Source organism: Aquila chrysaetos, chromosome 7 (assembly GCF_900496995.4).
Source record: "Aquila chrysaetos chrysaetos chromosome 7, bAquChr1.4, whole genome shotgun sequence".
NCBI classification, from domain to species: Eukaryota; Metazoa; Chordata; class Aves; order Accipitriformes; family Accipitridae; genus Aquila; species Aquila chrysaetos.
The window spans coordinates 41,416,215-41,440,657 of record NC_044010.1 but is presented as its reverse complement, the minus strand read 5'-3'; the positions used below and the strand labels follow the sequence as shown (position 1 = coordinate 41,440,657).

At 34.1% G+C, this 24,443-nt stretch overlaps 1 protein-coding gene across 24 annotated transcripts in view; it reads right to left on the bottom strand.

Annotated features, from left to right (window-relative positions):
• The window catches only part of DMD (dystrophin), a 1,198,278-nt gene that overhangs the window by 642,002 nt on the left and 531,833 nt on the right, over positions 1 to 24,443 (bottom strand). For all 24 annotated transcript variants that reach the window (XM_030020819.2, XM_030020811.2, XM_030020812.2 and 21 more), the window contains 2 exons: positions 20,120 to 20,314; positions 7,191 to 7,363 (listed from right to left, as the gene is read on the bottom strand). In XM_030020819.2, the coding sequence (XP_029876679.1) occupies positions 7,191 to 7,363; positions 20,120 to 20,314 (368 nt within the window). The remainder of the gene's footprint in view (positions 1 to 7,190; positions 7,364 to 20,119; positions 20,315 to 24,443) is intronic.

Genomic DNA, 24,443 nt, shown 5'->3' with positions numbered 1-24,443 from the left:
CAGAAAAAGTCTCTAAAATAATTCTTGTATGAATGTAATGTATTTTTGTCACTGAGCATTTTACAGTAAAGTTATGCTAAGTTATGCTAATTTTCAGGCTTGGGGGTTGGTGATTTAAAAACATTCAGGATTCTTTTTCAGCTGAAACACTTTCACAGCACAAACACATGTTATTTCAGATGAGATAATCAGATCTACTAATTAAAAGAAATCCTGAATTAGTTATTTTCACCTCATTTTACTTTACAGACACCTTCAATTCCCATATCAAGAATTGTCTGTGTTTAAGCTCTAAAACCACCTGTTTGACAGAGATTTAATAAACGTGACTCCCTTCCCAAAAGCTAAAGTATTATTTCTCATTCTGCCTCAGATTTGCTATTTAAGCTTTAACAAAACATTTTAAATTTCACTTGAAGCTATTCCATTTAGAAGATGTTCTTACATACATTGCCCTATGAAAAGAGACACTTTAATGGCCACATATAAGGCAAAAATATTTTCCAGCTTATGCTGTAAATTAAATCTTTCTAGTTACAAACTCAGCAACAAAAATATTCCCATACATTTTGGGTTTCTTTACATTATAATTATTGACAGAAGGCCTTATATAGATTGCCCATAATAAAAGCATTTATAAATTATATTATACCTGTTTGTTATGCATTATTTTATACCTATTTGCAAGCAATTAAGGAACCAATTAAACTTACCAATATGTTAACTTGATGGTGTGATATTATGGGGGCAAATGAAGTGGCAAATCTGTTGCAAGAATTAGATTGTAAGACAACTGCCATGGAAAACATTTCTATACAGTATATAGGGTATGGAAATAAATTAACAACTAATATTGGCTGCAAGAGTCAAGTATTATAAGCTGTCTCCATTCTGCCCTTTTCAAAATCTAGATGAACAATTTGAATTGCTGTGAAAGAAAGGAAAAATAAAAAAAAATAAAATGAAAAGCCTACCCTGCATGTAACTACGGCATGGTAGCTATTTTGAGATTAACATTAGAAAAGAAATAATTTCCTTCTCTCATTGAGGATGAATTAATCTGTTCTGGTTTTCACTTTCATCCTGACTCCAGAGCCAAGGGTAAGTCTAATAACAAGACTTACAACTTCAACAGAAATATGTGAGCAGATACTCTTAGATGAGGGAGCAGCCACTGTTTCTGCCTTTCTCTCAAAATACCTAAGCCTTCCACAAGTTACTCTTCTCTCTGTACTGAAACAAAGCCAGTTAGCATTCATGCTTGTCATTCACTTTGTCCGAGTTAAGGCAAGGAACAAAGAAATGCTGACTGGGCTTAGTGAAAAAGAGATATATAACAACATGTTTAGATATAAATTAAATTATATTGCTTTGTTATACTTTCTAGGTTAAGATTAATCTCCCCTAATTTCATCTATCTAAAAGTAATGTGTCTAGTCTTATCTTACCTAGTCTCCCTGGAGAGTCAATGGACCCACTATATAGTGCAACAGTTACCCGTGACAGAATTGCCTGGGAGAATTTCATTGAGAAGGCATCTAGACAAGTACTGTAAAATAGATAACTAAAACTTGGATAGCTAAAGATAGGTCAGATGTCTTCAATGGCTTCACTTTTGCAGAGCATTGTTTGGTGCCACAGGTGGAAACTGGGAATCCACAACTGAGAAACTTGGAGAAGGAAAACATATATGGCCTAAACAGCCCATCAGGATATCTAACAAATCATGAGAGAGTCACCTACAGTAATTCTGGTTTTATGTTCTTAAGATAGATCTGACAATCAAGGCTACAAACCCATTTTCTTAAAGGTTCTAAATGTGACTGTTTTATCTCTTGTTTTCAGTTTGGATGGTTGGATGCTTTGCAAGGTTAAATAGTTGTATAATGGACAGTCACAGCGGGATTCAGTCCGAAACATAGTTTTATAGTGGAATGTTAATGAGAAATCCATACAAGATTGGCACAGGATGAATGAGAGAGTTGTGCCCCCTGAAGTAAGAGGTTGAGGTCATGCAAGATGTCTTCAGGCATCTAAATGTTTCTAGAAATCTATATTCAAGCAAGTAGATTTCCTTGGTATTTTAATACTACCTGGCTTTGCACTCATCAGTTGCTTATAGGTATTACTCCAAGATGATATCTCATATTCTGAAAAGAGAACTATACTCTGAATATGTGACTTGGGCTGAATCCAGATGTCTTAGTATCATATCTATACATTTTTATCTAAGCGAGCAAAGCACAGAGGCTGAATCTGATTCAGATACCATAGACAGGCAAGTCCTCAAGGCTTACTGGTGGCTGGTTCTGCAGCTATACAGGACATATGCAGGTTACTTAAATTTGAAAAAAATAATGTCTCATATTTCTTTTTCCCTAATATCTTGATCCATGCATGAGATTAGTTCTCAACTCGACAGAATATATCAGTAAGGCATTACAACTTCTGCTACTATGTGGTATTAGAAATACGACCACAAGATATTATTTCTCTGCCAATTCTTTAGGTATAATACACTTTTCTCATTAGGCCTTATCAAGCTAATCAACAACTAATTTAAGGCTACTCAGAAATAGTTGACAGTGTACTGCTGTCCAAAAATGAAAATCATTCTTAGTATAAGCCTATTAACTAGTTCTTTATGGTTTGCTCTTGTTACTATAAAAATAGTTAGTTGTTTGTGACTTTTATAAAGCCATCAATCTGTTTTGGCACCATTATTATGGATTTCAGTTCTTTTCTGATAGAAGACTGGCATATTACTTTTTTCCTCTTTTCGGAATTAGCAAGAAACACTTTGTAAAGATATCTGGTACCAACTTTCCCACATTCTCTCACAACATTGAATTTTCTAGTAGATTTCAGATTAATTAGAAGAGCATTCATCTAGTCTACAATGTATGCCATGGAAGATAATTCTTAACTAAGACATGAAAAAGGCAAAAATTAGTTGCCTGAAATTAATATGAGGGATCCATTAGAATTTTAACTCATGGTCAAGAAACAGTTTCAAAAATGTTCAAGGTCTACAATATCAGTAAAATTTAAGTATTTTGCTTTTAAATTAGATTCTTTTTAGTATTTTTCTATTTTTTCTGCTTTGTGCTTAAATTTTTTTTTTTCTTACATTGTCTGTGAGTGATCTACAATTGCTTTAGAAATATCTAAAATTAATGTAGTATTGGTCTATTCTGGAAAAGTTTGTTGCACCTTATTGATTCAATGACTTCTAGCACTGTTAGAAATGAATACTTTTAGGGAGTACATGTTGTTCACAGAACAAGACTGAGGCATAAATATCCTGGGAAGACAATATCCTGACAAGAGAAACAAGGTCTTCCACAAGTGGTAAGTTGATAAGATAAACAGTTACACAAGACCATCATTTAAAAATCTATTTTTCTACTATCTATTGAATAATAGTTAATTTTTTTCCAAATATTATGTGTTCTCATTGAAGATCTACAGGGACCGGGTGTTAGTGTCATTTCCTAAATAGTCACGATTAATATAAAAAAACAGTATCTAAGGCTGCTGCAAAGAAGGAAGACTATTGTTAAATCCTGGTACAAGGACTATGGCATCCGAGTGGTTACTCTCACTGGCACTGTAACATAACTCTACCTTACAAAATTCAGATTGTATTATCTTAATGTGACTATTGGAATGACTACTGGAAAAGGTAACATAGAAATTTACTATCATGAGAGCAAAGGTTGAAGTTATAAATGAAATCATAAATTACTCCTTAGCTCACAAAAGACAAATTATGCCACTGCTGCTGTTTCCTGGAGTTTGCACTCAGAAAACTAAAACCAAAGAAACAAATGCCACTTAGTATAAGATGGCATCACCCCCATGTATCTGTTGGAAACACAATCAATTACCATGTTCTGAAATGAATTTGTACAGAAGAGAAACTCCTGTCAAAGAACGATGCTAGATCTAGGCTTTACTTAAAAAAAATCAGTTGAAGACCAGTGTTTCAATAAGTTTGTGAAAAGACTAAAAATTTGCATTCATCCTAGGTTTCTAATACAACTGAAAGAGTACACTAGGATGATCAGAGCATTTTTGCTTATACTTTTTCAGTGAAATATTGCCTGTTATCTTACAGTAAGTACAGTATGAACACTTATTCAAATACAGGAAACGTGCTAAAGTGACAATGGGAAACAAGGTTTTCAAATACTGCGGAAGAACTGGACTCGTAAAGTTATCTGAGTATTTATCATCATAATGAATTTCTGTCAAACTGGCATGTGCTCTGCTGTAAAACAAACTGAAAAATCTATTTTGATTTCTAATTAAAAGGGACTCACTATAAAGTTAATTACAAAGTATCTAGATATGAATCAGGACTTCCAGGAAATCTATTTCACACAAAAGAATTCAGCATGAATGTTTCTATTGATTTCTATGAGATTTAGAGTAAGCTCTCTGCTAGTAACTACAGGGGTAAGGAAAGTTGTTTTGTTCTTCCATCTATAATGGTGACAGTTGACTTTGCATTTACTTAAATAATAATTCACGCATTATTACAACCCGTTGATTTCCTAAACCAAATATTCAGAAATGAACATAGTATAGTATATTTGCTTCTGTAACCTTTCAAACATGGAATACTCACATTGACTTAGACACACTCCCTTGAAAGCAAGACAGAGCTCCAATGATAATTCCAAAACTGTCCTAAAACATCATCATCAATAGCATATCTCATAAACACAGCTTCATCCCTGTCTCAAGGGCAGACTTACACTGATACTTTCACCCCTTACAGTCACAAACTGCTAGAAGCAAAATGCTAAAGGCCATATTGTCTTCCTTCATCTCCTCCCCAGCATTCGTGTGCAGTCCAAACGCACCTCACAAAACGGCAGAAGCTATAGGGATCATCTCAGAGTTCAAACAAAACCACCGAAACAGTGACACAGTGAGACTGACACCACAAACAAAAGATTTAAAAGAAAAAGAAAGGTGTGAGGTCCAGACAGCAGTCAAGCTTATCATCACCTTGAGTTGCTGTCCCTCATACTAAAAGAGGATGACTCCCCCAGGAAAACACCAGCTGGAGTGTAAGCATACTTTACACTTCTCTAGTGCCTTTATCTGATGACCTCAAAATACTTGACAAACATTAATTCATTTCACCTCAGAATACTTTCTGCTGCTGGCTAAATATTGTTATAGTCTAAATAAGCGATAACTGAGTGGTGGTTAAAGCTTTCAACTGACTGTAAATCGCTCTCCTTGCTGCGCACCAGTGGTAGAAAAAGTATATGGGGAGATTCCTAAGGTTTCTCAGAGCTTGGTCTACTGCACCAGTAAGAGTTTGGGCAAAGCCAGTCTCTGGGAAAAGTGCAACACCAAATATCCCCACTTTTTATTATCCGTATGTGCAGCTTGGCTCTAGTCTCTGCTTCTAATTTATCCTTCATTTCTCTACATGGCATCATGACAAACAGAAGACTCTTTCTTACCACACCAGAGCCAGGCTTACTATTTTTAAATAAAGTACTGTGCACGGGAGAATCTGGAAACCTTACCAGATTATAGATCTGTCTCTGTTTCTTACCCTTTAAATGTTGAGACAAACCAGAGATGACATGAAGATTACGGAATTATATTTTTTTACTATGGTTCTCTCTGATTATTATTTTTTAAACTTTACTCTCTCCAGCAACTTAAAATCAAAGCTAGTGACTGGCTGACAGTGGAAATAATATGTCTGTACAAATCTGAAAAGTGACAGTTGTTGACCAATATTTCTAAACAAAGAAAACACAAAAGTTACCAAGGCTCAGACTGTAGGAGAAAATCAGTGCAGCCTAAGCCCACAGGAAGTATTTTTTTTTCTTCTAGTCACTGCTTACATGTTTAGATTCTTATCTCTTCCTACTATACAACATAACAATTATTTGGACATTATTTTTTTTTCAGAACAATTATAAGGGTTTTAAGAACAGTTTCCGAGATAAGGGATATTTCTAAACATATGTGTAATGTAAAAAGTGATATCCTAGCAAATGTCATTCTATTGTCTTTTGGGGTAGAATATCAAATGAAACTTTTAACGTCAAGTTTTCAGCATTGTCTGAAGAGCCAATTTTGTAAAATTCCTATGAATGGACAATTTCAATGAATGGAACTAGGCAAATATATAATGATTTTCATTATCAGATTAATGGTTTACATTCTCAGAAGAATCGTCAAGGACTTTTCTGTGGTAATTCAATAAAAGCTTGAAATGATGTCTTTTTATTTAAGGCAAACTTATTTGTTAACTCTTAAATTACTCATACTGGAAAAAAGTATATCCCATAAATCATAAAAATTTCTCTATCACTACCAGTAACATCTGATATATCATCTAATAAAAAAAAATACAAGGGCAAGTATAGGTATTTTATTGCACAATGCCAAAAATTTTAGAGATATCTACTACAGAGTGTAAATAAATTACTGGATTGCTAGTCTCTCTTGTGTTACTAACATGAGCCATGCTTGAATTAATAAAACAGGTTTGGCTGTATTTTGTATCGTAATACGATTCCCGGATTACAAACACCAGAAATAATATACAAGGAGAAAAATAATAATAAGTATTATATGATACTGTAGGAGATCATAGCTTTATTTATTATCATTTTAATGCCTTTCTATACTTCTCTTGATTGTCCTGCCTTGCTGTATAATGTCTAATATACAGACTTATAAAAAGATGACACTGGATTTAGAGCTGCTAACAATTCTAGCTGTGCTCCTTAGACATAAAGTGAGAACTGCTCCTTGAACTAGTAAATCCTCTGCAACTAAAAGGGATTTTACTCTGATGCACCCATCACAGATTCAAATTTTTAAATGAATAGTACAGGTACTAAAGAGTAAATGTCTAATACTCTCTCAGGATAAAGGTATGTCATTTGTAATGACATACGAATATGTATGCAATATCATGCCAGATTTTGGTCCAATGCAAGTGATAGTTGGTCAAAATATTTTCAATTTTACAAAAATGCTCATAAATTAAATTACAATTACCTATAAATATTCTATGCTTAGTTACAAGAAAGTTGCAACTTAAAAATATATTTCCACAAAAAGACGACTAGGAAATAATCACCAATAGTAGGCCAAATACCGATGGATGCCCTCAGAAATAGCAATTTTTAACAGTTACTTACGCCTGTCGGTCCCGGTACATCTTGTTAACTTTATCCCACTGGAAATTAAGCTGAGTCAGCTTTTCTTGTATATTTGCTGCTTCTCTTGGTGTAGCACTTTGCAAAGCCGGTATCTTCTTGTTGTGAATAATGTCTATATGACCCAGCAGTCTTCCCAGGCTATCTTTAATGCTCTGTAATATCAAGATTTTTGAAAAGAAATACAAAACATTGTATTTATAAATAATAAAAAAATTTGTTGATTAAAAAAAAAAAAGATGAAAGTGCTAATTAAACAATAGCTTTGACAATAATAACAGTTTTACAATAACCAGGTAGTAACAACTGAATGTCCATCCTTTCTTTGAAGACTTAATAAACTATATCTGAGAAAGGTGATGGCTGGAGGGGAAGCAAACTGCTATTGACTTCAGGCACTCATTAATTCCTCTATGCCAAGGTGACAGCTGTTTTAACCCCATTTCTTCTTAAGAAAGCAGAACAAAGTCCCATTTTACAGACTTATGTTTAAGTGTTCTTTAATTATTTTGCTGTTAATGCTTCTTTTATATTTGTTTCAGCAGGTACTAAACATAACAAAGTAAGAGCACGAAAAAAATAGTTTATCAGGTATCACTGGCTTTGTCTTTTGCTGGATATTCACAACCCAACATTTACCATTCTTCAACTAGTCAGTTCTTTGTTGTTTCAGAGAAAGACAAAATACTTCACAGTGCACCTACCTAACTGCACAATGCCATGTGCTGGAAGACCAAAAGGAAGAAAACCTGAATTTACTCTGGACCTTTAACATCTTTAAAATGTGAAAGCACTTAAAACCACATATGTTGTCAATGACCATTAATTATCTATTTATCAATCCATTCAGTTCCATGACTGAATTATACAGGTTTTATTTTTGCTCTATAAAGCAATATATAAATATGCTATTTCTATTCTGTGAACTAGGCAGTGTTCAACCTCTCTCTTTCTACTAAATCCTTTTGGATCATTTGAATGACTGAATTTGTTAGAAAACCCAATGTTGAGGAAAAATATTGTCATAAACTGTCATAAACTGAAGTCATACTGACTTCAGGATAAAAGCATTAAATGTAAGAAAAAATAGCAGAGACTTCCTCCTTGTGAAACAAGACTGATGCAATTAAATCCTCAAGCAGAGGACTTCCTGTCACGTTTCAGTCTGCCATCCAAACAGGCATAATTTGGTACTTCTGTGATTTCCTTGTTCTTTATCAGAAACACGACAGAAATATTTTTTTTAATCAACTAAAACCCGTGAGTTACATAAGCTTACCTTTCAGCTCCTTATTATGAGTATCAAAAACAGAGAAATAAATGCAGGTTTTGGAGGAAAAACATGCCTTTTATGCAACTAATTTATACAGGTGTCATTTCTTTACAGTCCTGGTAAAATACATCATATGTAGCATCACCAGAGAGGAAACACAAGCAAAACAAATGTTTCTGAAACGCACTTAATCATTAATTCTTTAAATTTTCATTTCTGTTTCTTGTAGGTAGCCTCTTCCAGCCTCAGTGCGACAAGACACTGACGCTGTTATGGGGATTTTATTTTTCTCTCTGTGGTATTTGTGTTTGGAAGGAAAATGCTCTCTCTTCCAGACTAGTCAAGACATCAACGTAAAGGAAGAATGTATCACAATTGCTGATATCCTTCAGCCAAACAAAAATCCTTCCCTCAATGAAGTCCATTCTTTTGAAAAGCCATGGCCATTGTTCCTTACAATGCTGAACTTCGCAATATACCTCTTGCTGCCTGAATAAAATGCAGCCAGGCATGAAAGAATTCAAATGTTTTGGATTGATGACTGCATCATTTTGGTTTTAGTCTAAAGTTAGATTTTTTTTCCCTAAAGTTTTTAAAGTTAAGATTTTCTTCTTTTCTCTAACGAAAGGTTAACTATGAGATTTTGTGCATTCGAAACAATAATTTGGATGATGCAGACAAAGCTCACAAAAAATTTATACCAAGACAAAGGATCCGATATACCACTGAGCAGCTAAAAGCCTCAGATAATTCTTGAGATAGATATATTCAAACAGCAGTGTAAAAATAAATGTCTCCCTACTCCATTCACTGTCATAATATTTAGCCATTTCTTACCATTCCTGCTTTTTAATGAATTCTTAATACAGGCGTGCATGTGTCTCACTGAAACTGCTGCACAGAGAAAGGAATATGCTCCAGATAAAAATCTACAGCCATATTCAGCCTTATCACAGAATCATAGAATGGTTGGGGTTGGAAGGGACCTTTAAAAGTCATCTAGTCCAACCCCCCTGCAACGAGCAGGGCCATCTTCAACTAGATCAGGTTGCTCAGAGCCCCGTCCAACCTGACCTTGAACGTTTCCTGGGATGGGTTGGAAGGCACCTTCAAAGACCATCCTGTCCACGCCCGTGCCATAGGCAGAGACATTTTTTACTATATCAAGTTGCCCAAAGTCCCATCCAGCCTGACCTTGAACACTGCCAATGATGGGGTACCCACAATTTCTGTGGGCAACCTTTCTCTAACCATTTTGCCAAACTCCCTAAATTTCCAATACCACTACCTGTAACTCTTCTACTGTGTTTCCGTCCCTTATTTCTTCTGAAATACATAAGCCTCAGAATGAATACTGAGAACTTGTAGCTGAGAACTTACCAGACCAAGCGACCAAAGGCTCTAAGTCTCATTCAACACAAAAACATTCTTCAGTTGCTGCACACAACTCTGCAGCAACTTTGTTCCAGAGATAAGGGAGAATGCAGATTTGACAGAGTTACGAGAAGCACAAATTGTGTGCGAGAAGCTCTTTCACACTACCAGCACTTTTGAAAGGAGGCAGTGATCAAAGGATGTTGTGTTATTTTACAGTAAGCAGGAAAATAACGAGTGGTAGAAAGCCAAACAAAAACAGAAAATTAAGATTGGCCTCTAACACTCTGTCACAGTCTGGTTAAAGCCTGTAGCTAAAATCTAATGGTTCTATTTCACCATGCATAAAAAAATCAGATTTGCCTTTCCTTCATTTGTGAAGAGCAGGCATCAAATTTGAAGTAATACAGGAAAGGTTTTGGAGGTTATAATGTACCAGAAATAGAATAAAAAAGGCCATTAGCATGAGTGGAGTCTTCCTTGATCTGCTGCCAATCTTGTCATGGCAAATGAATCTATCCCAAGAGTCCCTCAGCCATTCTCTCACATGGATTCAGATAGACATGGGAAGTCAGCACTGAACATCTGTGTTTTAATTTCCCATGGGTGGTTAGGAATAAGAATGCTGTAGTTATTTAGGTGCAACAGAATTCCAGTCTACAGACGTACTATCCAATGGAGTTATTAAAGAAAATAAAAGCTGTACTAAGCATTGACAAGCACAATATTCCATCACATTGTTTTGCCTTCCTTTCATCTCCACTAAAAATTATCTCTCAGATATATAGCTTGTGTCTATAGCTGATACAAATGAAAAGTAGAATTGTCTTTTAGTAGTTTCAGCCAGAGACAGAAACACAGCTAGTCGATTCAATTTTGGAAAAAAAAAAGTATGAAAAAACATGTTTTCATCTCTTTTAACTACAACTATAAAAAAGGATAACTTTGCTTGTTCAGTGTCCTTCTGCTCACTTAATTCGAAGGACAAGCGTCTCATTTATATGCCAACACATTACAAAAAGGATGAAATAAAGGTCCAGTCCTGCAAACTTCTGCTCATTGGAATAATCTCAACTATATAAACTGAAGTCTAGAGAACATTCTTGTGATAGTATCTTTTACAGCTAGAAAAAAAAGGGTCCTTTTTATACTAGGTTGTTGCTTTTCTTTGCAATATTTTAAAGGCAATAAAATTTCAAATAGTACATTTTAAAAAGACCTTTATGATCTTATATCATAAAACGGAAACTATTTAAGGAGTGTAGTAATCAGAAATTATAACAATTTAAATGTAGTTTAAAGGGTAGTTTTACTTATGAAAACCTCACAACAAGATTTTATTTTTCATCTTTAAGGTTTACTAGTATTACTGAACAGAAGATGAGGGTGTATACTCCTTTCTAATAGCTCTTTGTCAGAAATAATGACACATGAACTTTATATCCTGCATATAATACTCAATACAAAATTAAAAATCACAGCTCCAGTTCACTTTGTTAAATTTTGGGGGGGGGTGTGCTCAATTTTTTGATGGAATTAATTTTTAAAATATTCTACACATTTTAATTAATATATGTATCAATTATTTTAACTTTAAACATTACATTCTACAATTCTTGAGCTAAGTCAATCATAAAAAGAATAGTGCTATGCTTAGAATTTAGCAAGTAGGTTGAAAGCAAACAGGAATTAAGCCAGATGTACAAAGTCAATCAAATTTTAAAGAAGAGAGGGTGGCTTGAGAAATCTGCTACCTCACATTTTTATTCATTATTCCAACACATGATCTTTGGGAAAACTTTCCAACTCTAAATCTGTTAAATTATATGCTTTTTGAACAAAGTAAGTAATGTAAGAAACAGAAATGGACTTTGAATTTGCATAACTATATTATTCAGTAAAATACATTGTAGAATTAGGCAAGAAAAAAGATATTTTAAATCTGAAAATTATTATTAAAAGGCCAAAAAAATGTTGGTTTTAACCTTAATACGCTAAGGAAGATATGGAAACAGCTTCAACAGGTACTACTCAAGAGAAGTAGGAAATAAGCCGACAATTTTTTTAAGTACCATAAGACATAAATTACCAATAAATAAAAAATTAAGGGTTTATAGTGACAGCAGATTTTCCCACATTATTGCTATTACCAAAGTAATGAAATTCTAGAAAATCTGAATTATTTTATTTTTGTTTGGATTAATTGTCTTCTGTCATGAGTTCTGATAATGTTCTGAATATAACGTGATATTCAGACAGCAAGACATTTATGTTTTACTATTAAGTATCTAGAAACATTATTTCTCTGACAGGAATTTAAGTCATGGACCAAGAAATGTATTTCATGTTATACACCTTAGAGTTTATGTATGTTATCCGGCTAACTAAAATGATGTTCAAAACCTTAGAGTTTATTATGTTAGGCTAACTAAAAATGATGTTCAAAATAAGTATTTGAAAGAAAACCAAAAGCTTAGAATTCCATGTACTCAAAATGTGGAAAAGACAAAAATTCAAAAGTTTTGCATGTTAGTATTTGCATTTCCTGTCCTTTCGTTTCCCTTTACTTCCCCACTCAGAAACCATTCCCCGAAGGAATCACCAGGAAAAAAGCCTGAGCCCTATAATCCCAGGTGGACCATGCTGAGGTTCCGAGACTCTCGTGTGTGTATAATGTGGTCACTGCTAGGAGCTGCAGGAGAACTGAGGAAGCTGCAGGGAGAAAATGTTTAATAGCCAATATGAAAACAATGATCTGGCAGATGGAGTGTCAAAATTGGCCATTAATTTCACTGGGATGGCAAAAAGCATAAACCTGGTACAAAAATTACACTGTGTCAAATTTCACATCCCTGGGAAACGACATTTAAAAAAAAAGTGTGTCTCTTGACGGGTTTTAGTTAAACTTGGATATCAATGGGTTTTTTTTTCCCTATCCACATTTCCTAGAATGGAATAAACAAATTTCTTGAAATCTATACAGATGAAACAAAAGAAATGTAAGACAGACATTCAGCAAAGGAAATTTCAGCCCTGTTGATTCAAATATACCATAGTTTTAAACATTTGGGGTTTCCTATACGGAATATCACACAGCTTCAGTAACAATTCAGAATGAAAAATAGATACCAAGTAATCCAAAATCTATTTCCTTTCATAAACAATGAGTCACTCTTAATTTAAACAAATATCCACATGTGTCAGTGTTATTAAAAAAAATTTTGATGAATGACCTTCTTTGTCATGACACCAATTATTCTTACCTCTCCAAAAATCTCACCAATTTAGTCTCTTCTCCTTTAGGTATCGTTTAAATGGCGCTGACCTTCATTTTGCCCTTCTCTGAATGTTTTCTAATTATTTTGTATACTTTCAAAATATTTAATAGTCTTTCAAAATGAAACATAATATACACAGCAAAGCTGTACTATGTGCTGAGAAAGTGTTCAATTCTGAATATAATTTTTTAACTCTTGCTACAGAACAACAGCTGCTTTCTGGGTAAAAATGAAGACTGAGAAAATATTTTGGAGGTATAATTCAGTCCACAATGCACTGAACTATCCAAGACTCTTAAGTGTCAGGTGTAATTGAACTTATTCCTTTCAGTACGCCTTATATTTTACCTGCCTGCCACCATTCTCCTATCATTGCTCTGCTCCATTGTTTAGCACTGCTGAAATTTTTTTGGATGTTCGTTCCCTTTTCCTGGTTTTAATCAAACTAAATTGTCATTTTCAATTTGTTCCAATGTACTGCACACTCTACCCAAACATTTAATAGCTGCATCAAACAATACTAGCTGTCATGCAGGTTTTTAAGTGTCACCCTACTAGCAACCTTCTTCCATGTATAAAATTTGGTATACAATAAAGTTGCTGCAGAGATGTGCGTAGCTACTAGGCAGAAGCTTTTAGTCGTAGAAAGCTATTATAAACTGAACAGACTTCATGGACAGTCTGAACTAAACTGAAGCTCTTCCCAGTCCCTGAGCAGGGAGGCCTTCTCTCTCTCCTCCCTTTAAGTTCTGTATTCTAATACGTGTCTTCTGTCTCTGTTGACTTGACTTCTAACTCTGCAACTCCTCATTTTTCTTAATAAAGAAACTTTTAAAATATCTACGTAAACTATACTTACCAATTCCTTTCTCTTCAGCATTTATGAATTCTTTTGATTCTACTAATGGATTTTAATTTTTTTTTTTTAAAACACATCACCCACAACATCTCATATCTAGATAACATGTTCTACAATTCTATTGTAATGAATTTGATATAAAATCAGTATTTTAAAACAATGGGTATAACAGAGTGTACTGGTATATTATCAGTACTACTAATATGAAGTGACAGGGAGATAATGATAATTATCCAAATCATTTTCTCCTCCAAATTACTTGAGAAATATTTTAGAAACAACAAGCACGTAAGACAAAATCTGAATGCCTCTAAGTGACAAAATGTGGTTGCCATTTTATAAAGTTATTAATTAAATTATTAAAGTTATTACACTGTATTTACTATTTTGTAAAATGTAAGAATCAAGTTCCTTATGAAAATTTGACAGCAATGCTCTGAAATAATTGCATACAAAAAAACCCACAGAAAACAAAAGAAAAAAAATACTCTGGGTTCCCAAATCTCTAGGGCTGCAAATACTATAATATGTTATTCTTTGCCAAAAAAAAAAAAAAAAAAAAAAAAGATAAAGGAACATTCCATAAAGCCCCTTATGACCAGTAATTTGAATCCATAGGTCCTGAGAAATGTGACTTACATTTAGCAGACTAAAGGAAATACTTATAAATAAAAAGAGAATGGCAGACGTCTTGTCTCTGGGATGATTCACAATAAGGAACATTTCCTCCCTTGTCAGCAATCTGTCATTTAGAGTGAAAGCTGGCTGGGTCTGTGTTATTACTCAAAAAACCTCATTTGACTTTCCCAGCATAATGTCTCACACTCAGCGTTCCTTAATCAGGTCCACCCAAATCTTGGTTTTATACGCTCAGGCCATGGATAATTAAGGTGTTCAATGTTATATAATCTGAACATAAGAAATATCAGGGGATAAAAACATTAAATGCCTCCAAATCTTCCATGATTATATCCCTTGAACATAAAGGAGGCAGCATCTTCACAAAACCTCATCCATGACTAAAATTTTGCATATTTAAAGAACAGGAGAAAAGGTAATTGAAATGTTAAAAGCTGCCAGGACACACTTAAGCACTCAAGTTAACTCGCCTTCTTTTCAGTAGGTCTTCATATCAGCTCATCTCATCCACCCAAGAAGGCGCTTACTGTGTTTGACATGTTTAAGTAATCAAATGAAAACTAATATATGTGCCTACATATATTGGAATTGTATGGGTTTTTAATCAAGTAGATCAAATTTCTAAATATTAAAAATAGCTGAAATACATTTATGCACTTCAGAATTGATAATGGGCATATCCCTAAATGTTTAGAATTAGTGGCCTATGAACAGGCATATAATTTCTGATTTATATGTCAGATTTTTGCTTTTGTTTAGAGCACATCTGCTACAGACAAAGAAAGATAATACGGCTGACCTTCTATAAATGAAATCCACAACTCGATGGCCAAGGAAAAAAAAAAAAAAGAGATCACGTATATTTGTTTATGCACAAAACCATGTATCTCACACACATACCCCATCTATCTTTCACGTTGAAGAGAATAGCTTCAAGCAGTTAGTTATCAACAATGCCTTGGGAGATTTTGTAACATGGTTAACAGAAGGGCACAAAGCTTTAATTTTTAAGAAAAAAGGATAACAGAAAATCATTAGCAGCTGAAGTGGCAGAAGCCTTTGGGGAATGATCCATCTCATTGCTCTTGAAAAGAGAAATCTGAGTGCTAGAGACTCAAACACCGGTTCATTTTCGCTACCTGGAAGTTGTCTTTAACTGCCAGAGAAGGACAACTTTTTGTAAAATTCAGTTCCTTGGCTATTTGTGTACAAATCAGCCAGCAAGCACTGCGTTACTGACAGATGTATTCGGAGTGTGCATTTGATTACACTCAGTTCTAAGTTATGGTTAATTGGGTTTTACTGAGCTGCAGGAGAAAACCACTTTGAATGTCACGTTAGGTGATGTTTCTTGATAAGAATCACTTAATAGACGCCAAATATGTATTCCAATGTGCACAATTAAAAATACACTTGTGGCAATTCAAACATTTGCAGAATGATGCTTCATAATTATATATCTAGCAGATTTGTTACAATATTTCATGCTTTTTGTACTAACATGAAAACCAGTAACAGCACAGTTGTTAGTAGTCATGAATAGCTAGAAAAATTCCACAAATTACTTATAATTTTAAAGTCTGTATGACTATGAGTTACAATATCTGTCTGGTATGGGTATTATTCATTTAATAAACCATTTTGAAAGGGGATTCTGGCTGCCGGAATCATGGATGTGTAATGTGTACAGTAAATTCCCTGTGTCCTGGAATAAGACACAGTAGAAAACTATGCAAAAAAAGTGCTCTATCTACCAGTAGATGAAGAATTACCAAAAAAAAAGGAAAAAGAAGGGGGGGAGGGAATCAGAGCATGAAAATATCTGTATTTAAAAAATAACAGCAAACAACCCAATTTTTAACAAACTAAATAAAGAACCTAGTGGAAACACGCAAGAAAATGAACTAGAAAAAGACCTGTGAGAGTGATTATGCAAGAAGTTACGTATATAAGAAACCTCTTTCTCAGATGGCTTTCCATATTAAAACTACTTACACCTAAATGTATAATCATATTCTACAATACAATGTTCCTGCTAAAATTAAGAATATTAAAAATAATTATAAAAAGAAATGCCTAATATGTATGGGCCCTACTGGGTCCCTACTGCAGGTTTGTAGAGTTAATTATATAAAGCAAGTAGCCTCAGAAAATAAGTTTTGAATTCACAGTTAATATAAGTAAGTAATGAACAGGCATGACTATGCCATGACTACGACAGTGATCCTTAACATGAAATTCTACTAAACACTTTCTCACATATGGCTATAAACACAAATTAGACTTCTTAAATTCCAGATCAACTGTTTCATATTAGCACACTCATTTTTGCTATGTGTCAGCAAACAGAAGTACATGTTAGTTTTAATTCTCTGGTTAATAAATGTATTTATTTCAGTGTATACATCTTCCACTAAATAATCTGAAGCTTGAACAAGACAAGTAGCTTGCATGAGATAATCAGCACACAGGAAACCTTTGGCTTAGTATGAGCAATAAAACTTGATTTTCTAAAACCAGAGTAAGTTGAATATATGCAAATTTGTACATTCATTTAACTTTCAGGAAGCATTTGGAACATCCATTGCAAGTAGGGAATAGTTAGCTAAATTCTGAAGAATTTCATCCCTACACTCGATCATGTAATGATGACAACCAATTCCAACCAATTCTACATGGGCAACTCAAAGATTACAAACTCTATCAGTATGAACATCATCAATAGCAGAGAGAAATACAATGTTTGTGCTTGTAACAAAACTTGTCCTATTTTGAGAGTATATAATTAAGCCAAATTTACTAATCCTTCAACCTATGAACCCTGTTTTTCCATACAATCAATTAAAGTTTCATCTTTGACAGAACCGTAATATTTAAATTCTTTGTTAAATACTGTAGGTACAGTGATGAAGAAAAACTGAGGTACTATGTGTCTTAATAGTTAAAAGAGCTTGCAATAGGATAATGGAAACATTGCAGCTGCTGACTTTATGAGATAGAGACAAGACTTGTTTTCTCTATCTGATTTTTCCACTCCCTAAAGCTTAAAATGAAGAGAACAACATTCCTATGAGCTGGTTTCAGTGGATTTACTAAATGTGCCCATAAAACCATTATAATTTGCTAAACGTTAGAAGCTATCAGATTTTTGCTGCAAAAACTCATATTTTGCTATTTTACAACCCTTTGATATAAAAAGTCAGTGCTAGAATTATCTATGACAATTAATAAAAGCAATTTCTAATTTGTATTTGATATTTATCCTATTGGATAATGAGCAATCAGGTTTAAGTCTTACTATGCATATTTATTTTGGAGAAAAATGTTCAAAGCAGTTACCACTGAAAGATTCTTGTAAATAAACTTATTTTTCCTTTTAAGGATTCATTAAAATGGATTCTTTCTGAATGGGAGTGAAAAAAAATCACAAACTCAGTTTTAAAACACAGAGCTATTCATGACAGTTCTGTAATTTGATTCATGCAAATCTGTCAGGGATAAAAATCAACCACAATTTAATTTCAAACCTTTCCCAACCAGCTGCTGAACAATTTATGCACTACTTTTCTATTTTTACTGCAAGATAATGACAATGATGAATGCTTTTCCTTGGAAATAAATATTCATTAAGCAGGCTCAGATCAAAACTGTACCCTTCCAAAAGCCCACGAATGTGCAAGATCCATTTGCCTCTTCTAAGAGATTTATCTGGGAGGAAGATGGAACTGTGCCCACAAATGCATCTCGTAACAATTTAATAGTTCAGTTAAATTAAACCTATGGCAGTACTTACTTGTAACCTCAGTAATCAATATTATTAAAGTTGGTGTCAACTCCAATAATACCAAATATATGTGGGTGAACAACAGATTAGTTATGGATATAAATCAGATCAAGATAGCCCACATGTAAAGCATTAAGAAGCACTAAAAGGAAGTCAACTGCCAGTAAACTGCTTGAGATAGGTCACTGTTTTTCCATCCAATCTAGTAATGAACATAAGTTCATAGACAAGGACCAAGTGGTAGCTCATTAGCCGTGATTTACACGGTCTATGACTTTTTTTGTGCAGAAGAGTCATTCTATCAAAAGGAATTGTTTAAAATGAAGAATGACAATAACATTGGCATGTTGTGTGCTTCAATACTCAGAACCACTTTCATCTACTGGTACTAAATCAGAAATAGTAAACGGCCTACCGTTATTTCACACAGTCCTATTATCAGTTACATGCTTCCTCTGCTCCAATACTTCACTGTTATGCTTCACTACACGTACTATACTGCCTTGCTAGGAAACTGAAAACACCCTAGTTTTCAAGAGCTAATAAGAATATCTATACGTGTGTGTGTGTGTGTGTGTGTGTGTATACAGATGTCTAAAATGCATAAGATCTATGCATGTATAAGAATTATAAATAGATGTGATTTTACAGAAGCTAATAACAGCGTTTGGATGTGGTTTTGTTACATTTCCTCTGTTACGGAAACAGATAAATGGGCTCCTACAGAGGACAATTCAGAGCACCCAGCCAGAGCCCCTGCCCTGACTCTCCCCCTGAGCTTCTTTCTTATAGCTGACTGTAGGCAAATTCCAGCCTCTTTAGGCTAATGTTTCCTTTTGTTAAAAACTTTCCTTCCCCAAAATATTCACAGAAAAATAGAAGTGTGGTCTTCTCTTCATGCTGGATGACAATTTGAAATTGCTGTAATTATATACAGCGCTTAAGCATGATTTTTTACAAGGCTTTCCTCACACAAACATTATTCTGCAAAAGGTGATAACTCATTCATCTACTTAGGCTTACAACTTTAATCTTATTCTCTTCTTACGTCAATTCTGTGTTGGAAAAATTCCACCACTTTCAAAGGATTTCACTGTTGCAAGCGATGAAGAAACCAAACAGTAATATTTAAAGTCATATTAACATTACTGAATTAGCTTTTTCTTAACTACATTATCTACCTACGATTGCACAGAGTACAGCCCCAATCAGACTTCAAGAATTTTTTGGTCTAGCATGGAATGGAACAGCTAAATTTTACTTGGTTTTGTTGCTGTTTTAATAAAAAATATTTTAAAATCAAACACTAAAATAAAGCTGCCAAGATTGGGTGTGGATAGGGTTACTTACTAATTACTTAAAATTACAAACACAAACCCAAAACTTTAACCACAAATTCACAACTTTAAATATATAACTGCCCCTCTCCATCCTTTCTCTCCCATTCAAGGACGGACTTTGCAGATACCCTAATGCTCTTGTCTTCCAAATACAGGTGAAACAGATAAAAGTAAATGAACCTACAGTGTTCCTAAATTTTGCACCAATGTGCCTTCATATATAAACATCCACATAAACATACATGACAGAGGGGGGCTGCACACTTATAAAACAGATGTCCCTCAGAATGAGCGCAGGCTGCCAATATAGAGAAGCCCCAAAATAACGGAATCCAATCGTTGCAAGAAAAGCTTTCCATCTTACCTTGAGACACTCTTCTTGTTTGAAGAGGTCCTCACAATCCTTAGCCTGCAGAACTGGTGAGTTAAGGCGCTCTTCTACTTCAGACAAGGCTTGCAGAAGGTGAAGGATCTCTGCCAGGTATGTAGAAGGCACATGAGTGGTTTCCACAGTCATAGTTTCAGTCACCACAAAAGTTGTATCTTCAGGAACTGTTTGCTAGTATAGATATACAACAGAATGCTTCCTTTAGTTTCTTAATACTACCCAAACCTATAACTTAATGCAATTTCCAGTTCACAACCTAGAAACAATTAAAAATAATTTCTAAGGACAAATGCAGGAATTATTTGAGGTTTCTGACATAGATCACTCACGCTCCACTAGTCTGTTTGAAATGGCAGGTACTAAAATTAATCCATGCAAAAGTGCACAAACTTTTCTTCTCCTACTCTCCAAAGAAATGAAGACAGGAAATGCAAGAGTACTCTGAGATTACGGTGTTACTGAGATTTTAGTGCTAGCCCTTTCATTTTAAATCATCACACCTCTTTAAGAATCTGTCCTTCGTTATAGAAATTCCAGGCATGCCAGGCCTAAAATACTAAATCATTTCAAGGTGTCAGGTAAAATAATGACTTGTGTAAAGGACACAATTTCTTAAATAACATGCAACACAAAACAAACAGGTCAACTCAGTGCTTTCAACACTATACTAAAACCTTTCTCTTTAAACTAGTACAATCTGGAATTTTGTGATTTGAAAGGACTTTAATGAATTCATATTTCTAAAAGAAATCCCAGCAACGCACCTCTTCAGGAAATTAAGATTTTTTTTTTTTTTTTTTTTTTTTAATCTGGACAAATATGAAATAGACACCCTATTCTGAAAGCACATGCATACACCAATGTAAAGAAATCCCAGAATGTTTTGGTTCCAAGAAAATAGATAGTTGATCTATGGCATTTGGAAAGATACTAACATATAAGGTGACAAAACAGTGATTGTTTATATAAATTCTCTGCATTTCTGATTTGATATGTTTATGGATCATAGATAAAAGTAATACCAAAATTGTGCTTTGGAGCAGGGAGAACTGTGATTGCTTCTTTTAACTAAACTCCAAACACATCATCACATGCATCTCCATTAGAAAAGGCAAAATTTAAAAGATATAAAGAATTTGTGATTTCATAAGCATAAGTTATTATTTATTTGTTTTGTTACATCACATAGGATTCCTAGTGTGGGACCAAGATCCATTGTGCTTGATGTCTGTCTGCTCAAAAATAGAAACTTTATGTATTGAGGACCTCAAAGAACTTTTACAAGCAATTGCTGGTAAACTTTCTTTCAAAAATGGTATTATTTAGATGCTTCAGTCCTAATACAGATAATCACGGATTTTGGAGCCATATATGCGAAAGACAATGGATCAATGGTCCTGAAGAAAACAATATCATTAGTTAACTATACAGCATGTAAAAGAAAAAAAATATAAACACTCTCTTGCACATACTACCTCAGCAAGGTGTCTCATTTTAGTTTATGTATTTGCCCTGTCCATCCTTTCATGACATGTTTCTTCTCTCCCTTCAGTTACCAGGCTGAGTCATCTGGTTCTTCAATTTTCTTTAGAATCTTAAAATATGCATATACACACTCTAGAAGATGTATGCATATCACATCTAAAGCCCATGAAGTTATGTGTAGACTTGTGTTATTCTGCTGCACTTCTTATGCAAATTTAATTGCTTAGCTTACACTTTTCTCACTAAATGACTTTCTCAGTACATCTGCTAACACTGAAACCTCTCTAATTACCATATCACTACCATCATTTTTATTATTTAAAATAAATTGCTTAAAAAAAATTGTGTTTGCCCCCCATATGTTTCATGAATCACATGATCTGCAAAAATAAGACTTTACCCCAGTAAACCTAAAGAAAAAGCTGTCCCAGTTGATTAAAAAATGGGAGATTCTCAACAGGCCACTGAGGCATGCAGCAATATATTTTCAATCCTCAAGACCACACTGTGACACTTCTACTTGTAGCAAAGAAGTTTAGACCCACATGAGGAACATTTTAACTATAATTGTATTTTTCTTTTTGACTGAGAAGACAGAATATTTATGTTCACAGTAATGCAAAGAGCATGCTAGGTGTGCAAGGTTATTCACTCAAAATGAGGTCACATGAATATGTAAAGTGACACACAAAATATAATTAGTTTCTATAGCTGTATTAGTTTAATCTATTTTTTTTCCCAACCCAAATTTAGGCTAATAACTATGTACATGTGTATACATACATGTATATGTGTGTACATAAAATAAAATCTGTGCCTTCTTGCTCTAAGTAATTCCTGAAACCAGAAAAAAGTCGAGCGGAAATCTGATGTGTGAGCACTTCATGGATATCATGCTTAATTATTTATAGTATTGCCAAAATTGGGTATCTTTCAATCACTGCCACAAAGAACTCATAAAAGGACTCTTCAAGGCAAAATTAATTAAAATCTGAAGACAGGACTGAACCTTATATGACATATATGGTTTAGTAATCCCTCAAAATATGTGTAATATTTAACTCCCATCAATGTTAATGACATGTATGCAACCATATATTCATACTGCCCTTTACAGAAAACTTTACATTCATATTTCTCACAGCTGGATGATTACACATAAAGTTCTACAGGAAACAAGACTCGGGAGTTTTCTAGTTCAAGCAAACCACTAATGTTTATAGTGTTAGTTAAACTGTAAAGTACTACAACTAGATAAATAAATAAATGGATTAATATTTGAAAGTAGAGACCTACCAGCACCTGCCCTCATATTTGGCAACATTATTTAATACCTTATTCTAAAAAAAAGAGTATCAATCCAAATTAATGAGTTTCTGAATACTATTTAAATAAAAAAGTTGGAAATTTGATACAACTTTAGAAATCAGGGGATTAAATTTCTTTGACTTTAGTGGGTTTTTCAATAGGTCACAGGAGTTTCTTTCCTTCTACCCTTCCCTCATTGACAGTAGCATAACAGAAGCCAAGGCAGAAGTTGGAATCTTGCGCTAAGGAATGGAGGGTAGGCATATCCAGAACTGACAATTTTAATCAGCAAAGAAAGGGAAAAAATTCTGGCTTGTCCCTATGTTTGCTGGAATCGCCTTACTGTAGAAGATACAAAAGACAAAACCCTTCCCTATATTCTGGACAAGCAACTTTACTAGAAATGCATAGCTGAAACTGAATCATATACTAACACTGTAATGAGAAAAAAAACTTAAAAAAAAAAAAAAAAGGAAATTGTAGCAGCTGGTAGCCACTACCATTAAAAATAATATTCATTCAGTAAACATGTACGTCATTACTAATGCCAAAACGGTTCATAAGAAGCAAGGTAGGTGAACATTTTTTTAAGGATTAAAAATAAATAAGAAAATGGAAATTAAAGTTTTAGATAATCATTTAAGAATAGTTTTGAGTAAGTTGAATCCGACACAGTGGCAGAATACATTAGATAGTTACTTGAAAATACTCAAAACCAAATAATATCTAAAAATAATACATAATTGAAATAAACTGTTAAGAATGATGAGGAAATGCTGGTATAAGTGACCATTTCCTATATGGTTATTTCTGCGAAATACATTTTTATTGATATTAATTTATTTTGTATTTTTACTTGATTGTCAGCGATATAGTGATGTGCAAATTATTTCTAGTCTCTGAAAAAAAACCCTTCTTTTGGGTAAGGCTTAACATTTCATGCATTGCTCTTCACCAAACATTATCATCTCTAGAACAGTAAATTGGATTTTCTTCCCCATCGTTACATATTTTTAATTAAGGCACAGGATCTTTCCATAAACATGACTCTACTTACACATGAGAAACTGATTTTATTGATAGCTACCACATCCTACCAGGTGCAACACAAAGACAAGAAATATATCCATGAACTGGCCCTTACAGAGAAGGCCAATAAGCAAAAAACAAACCAACCCACCCCAACTAAACAAACAAACAAACAAAAAAACAACAAAAAAAGAACTACAGGAATAACACAGGTTTTGCCCACAAAATCAAACATCCCTCCCAAGAAGTATCTGTGATGATTATTGCCTACATCTAGAACAGATTACCTGGTGGCATCAGAGCTAACTAGCCCTGGAGAACGCTGTTAATTGCCTTTTAGCACTGGACAACTCAGTGTTAAAGCACATTTCACCCATCTCAGCATATCCATTTCCTTTCCTCTTTCTGCAGAGGGAACAACCCCAACATCACTTTTGCTGTTCAACATTTTACACCCAGAAAGCCTCCAACCTTTTTG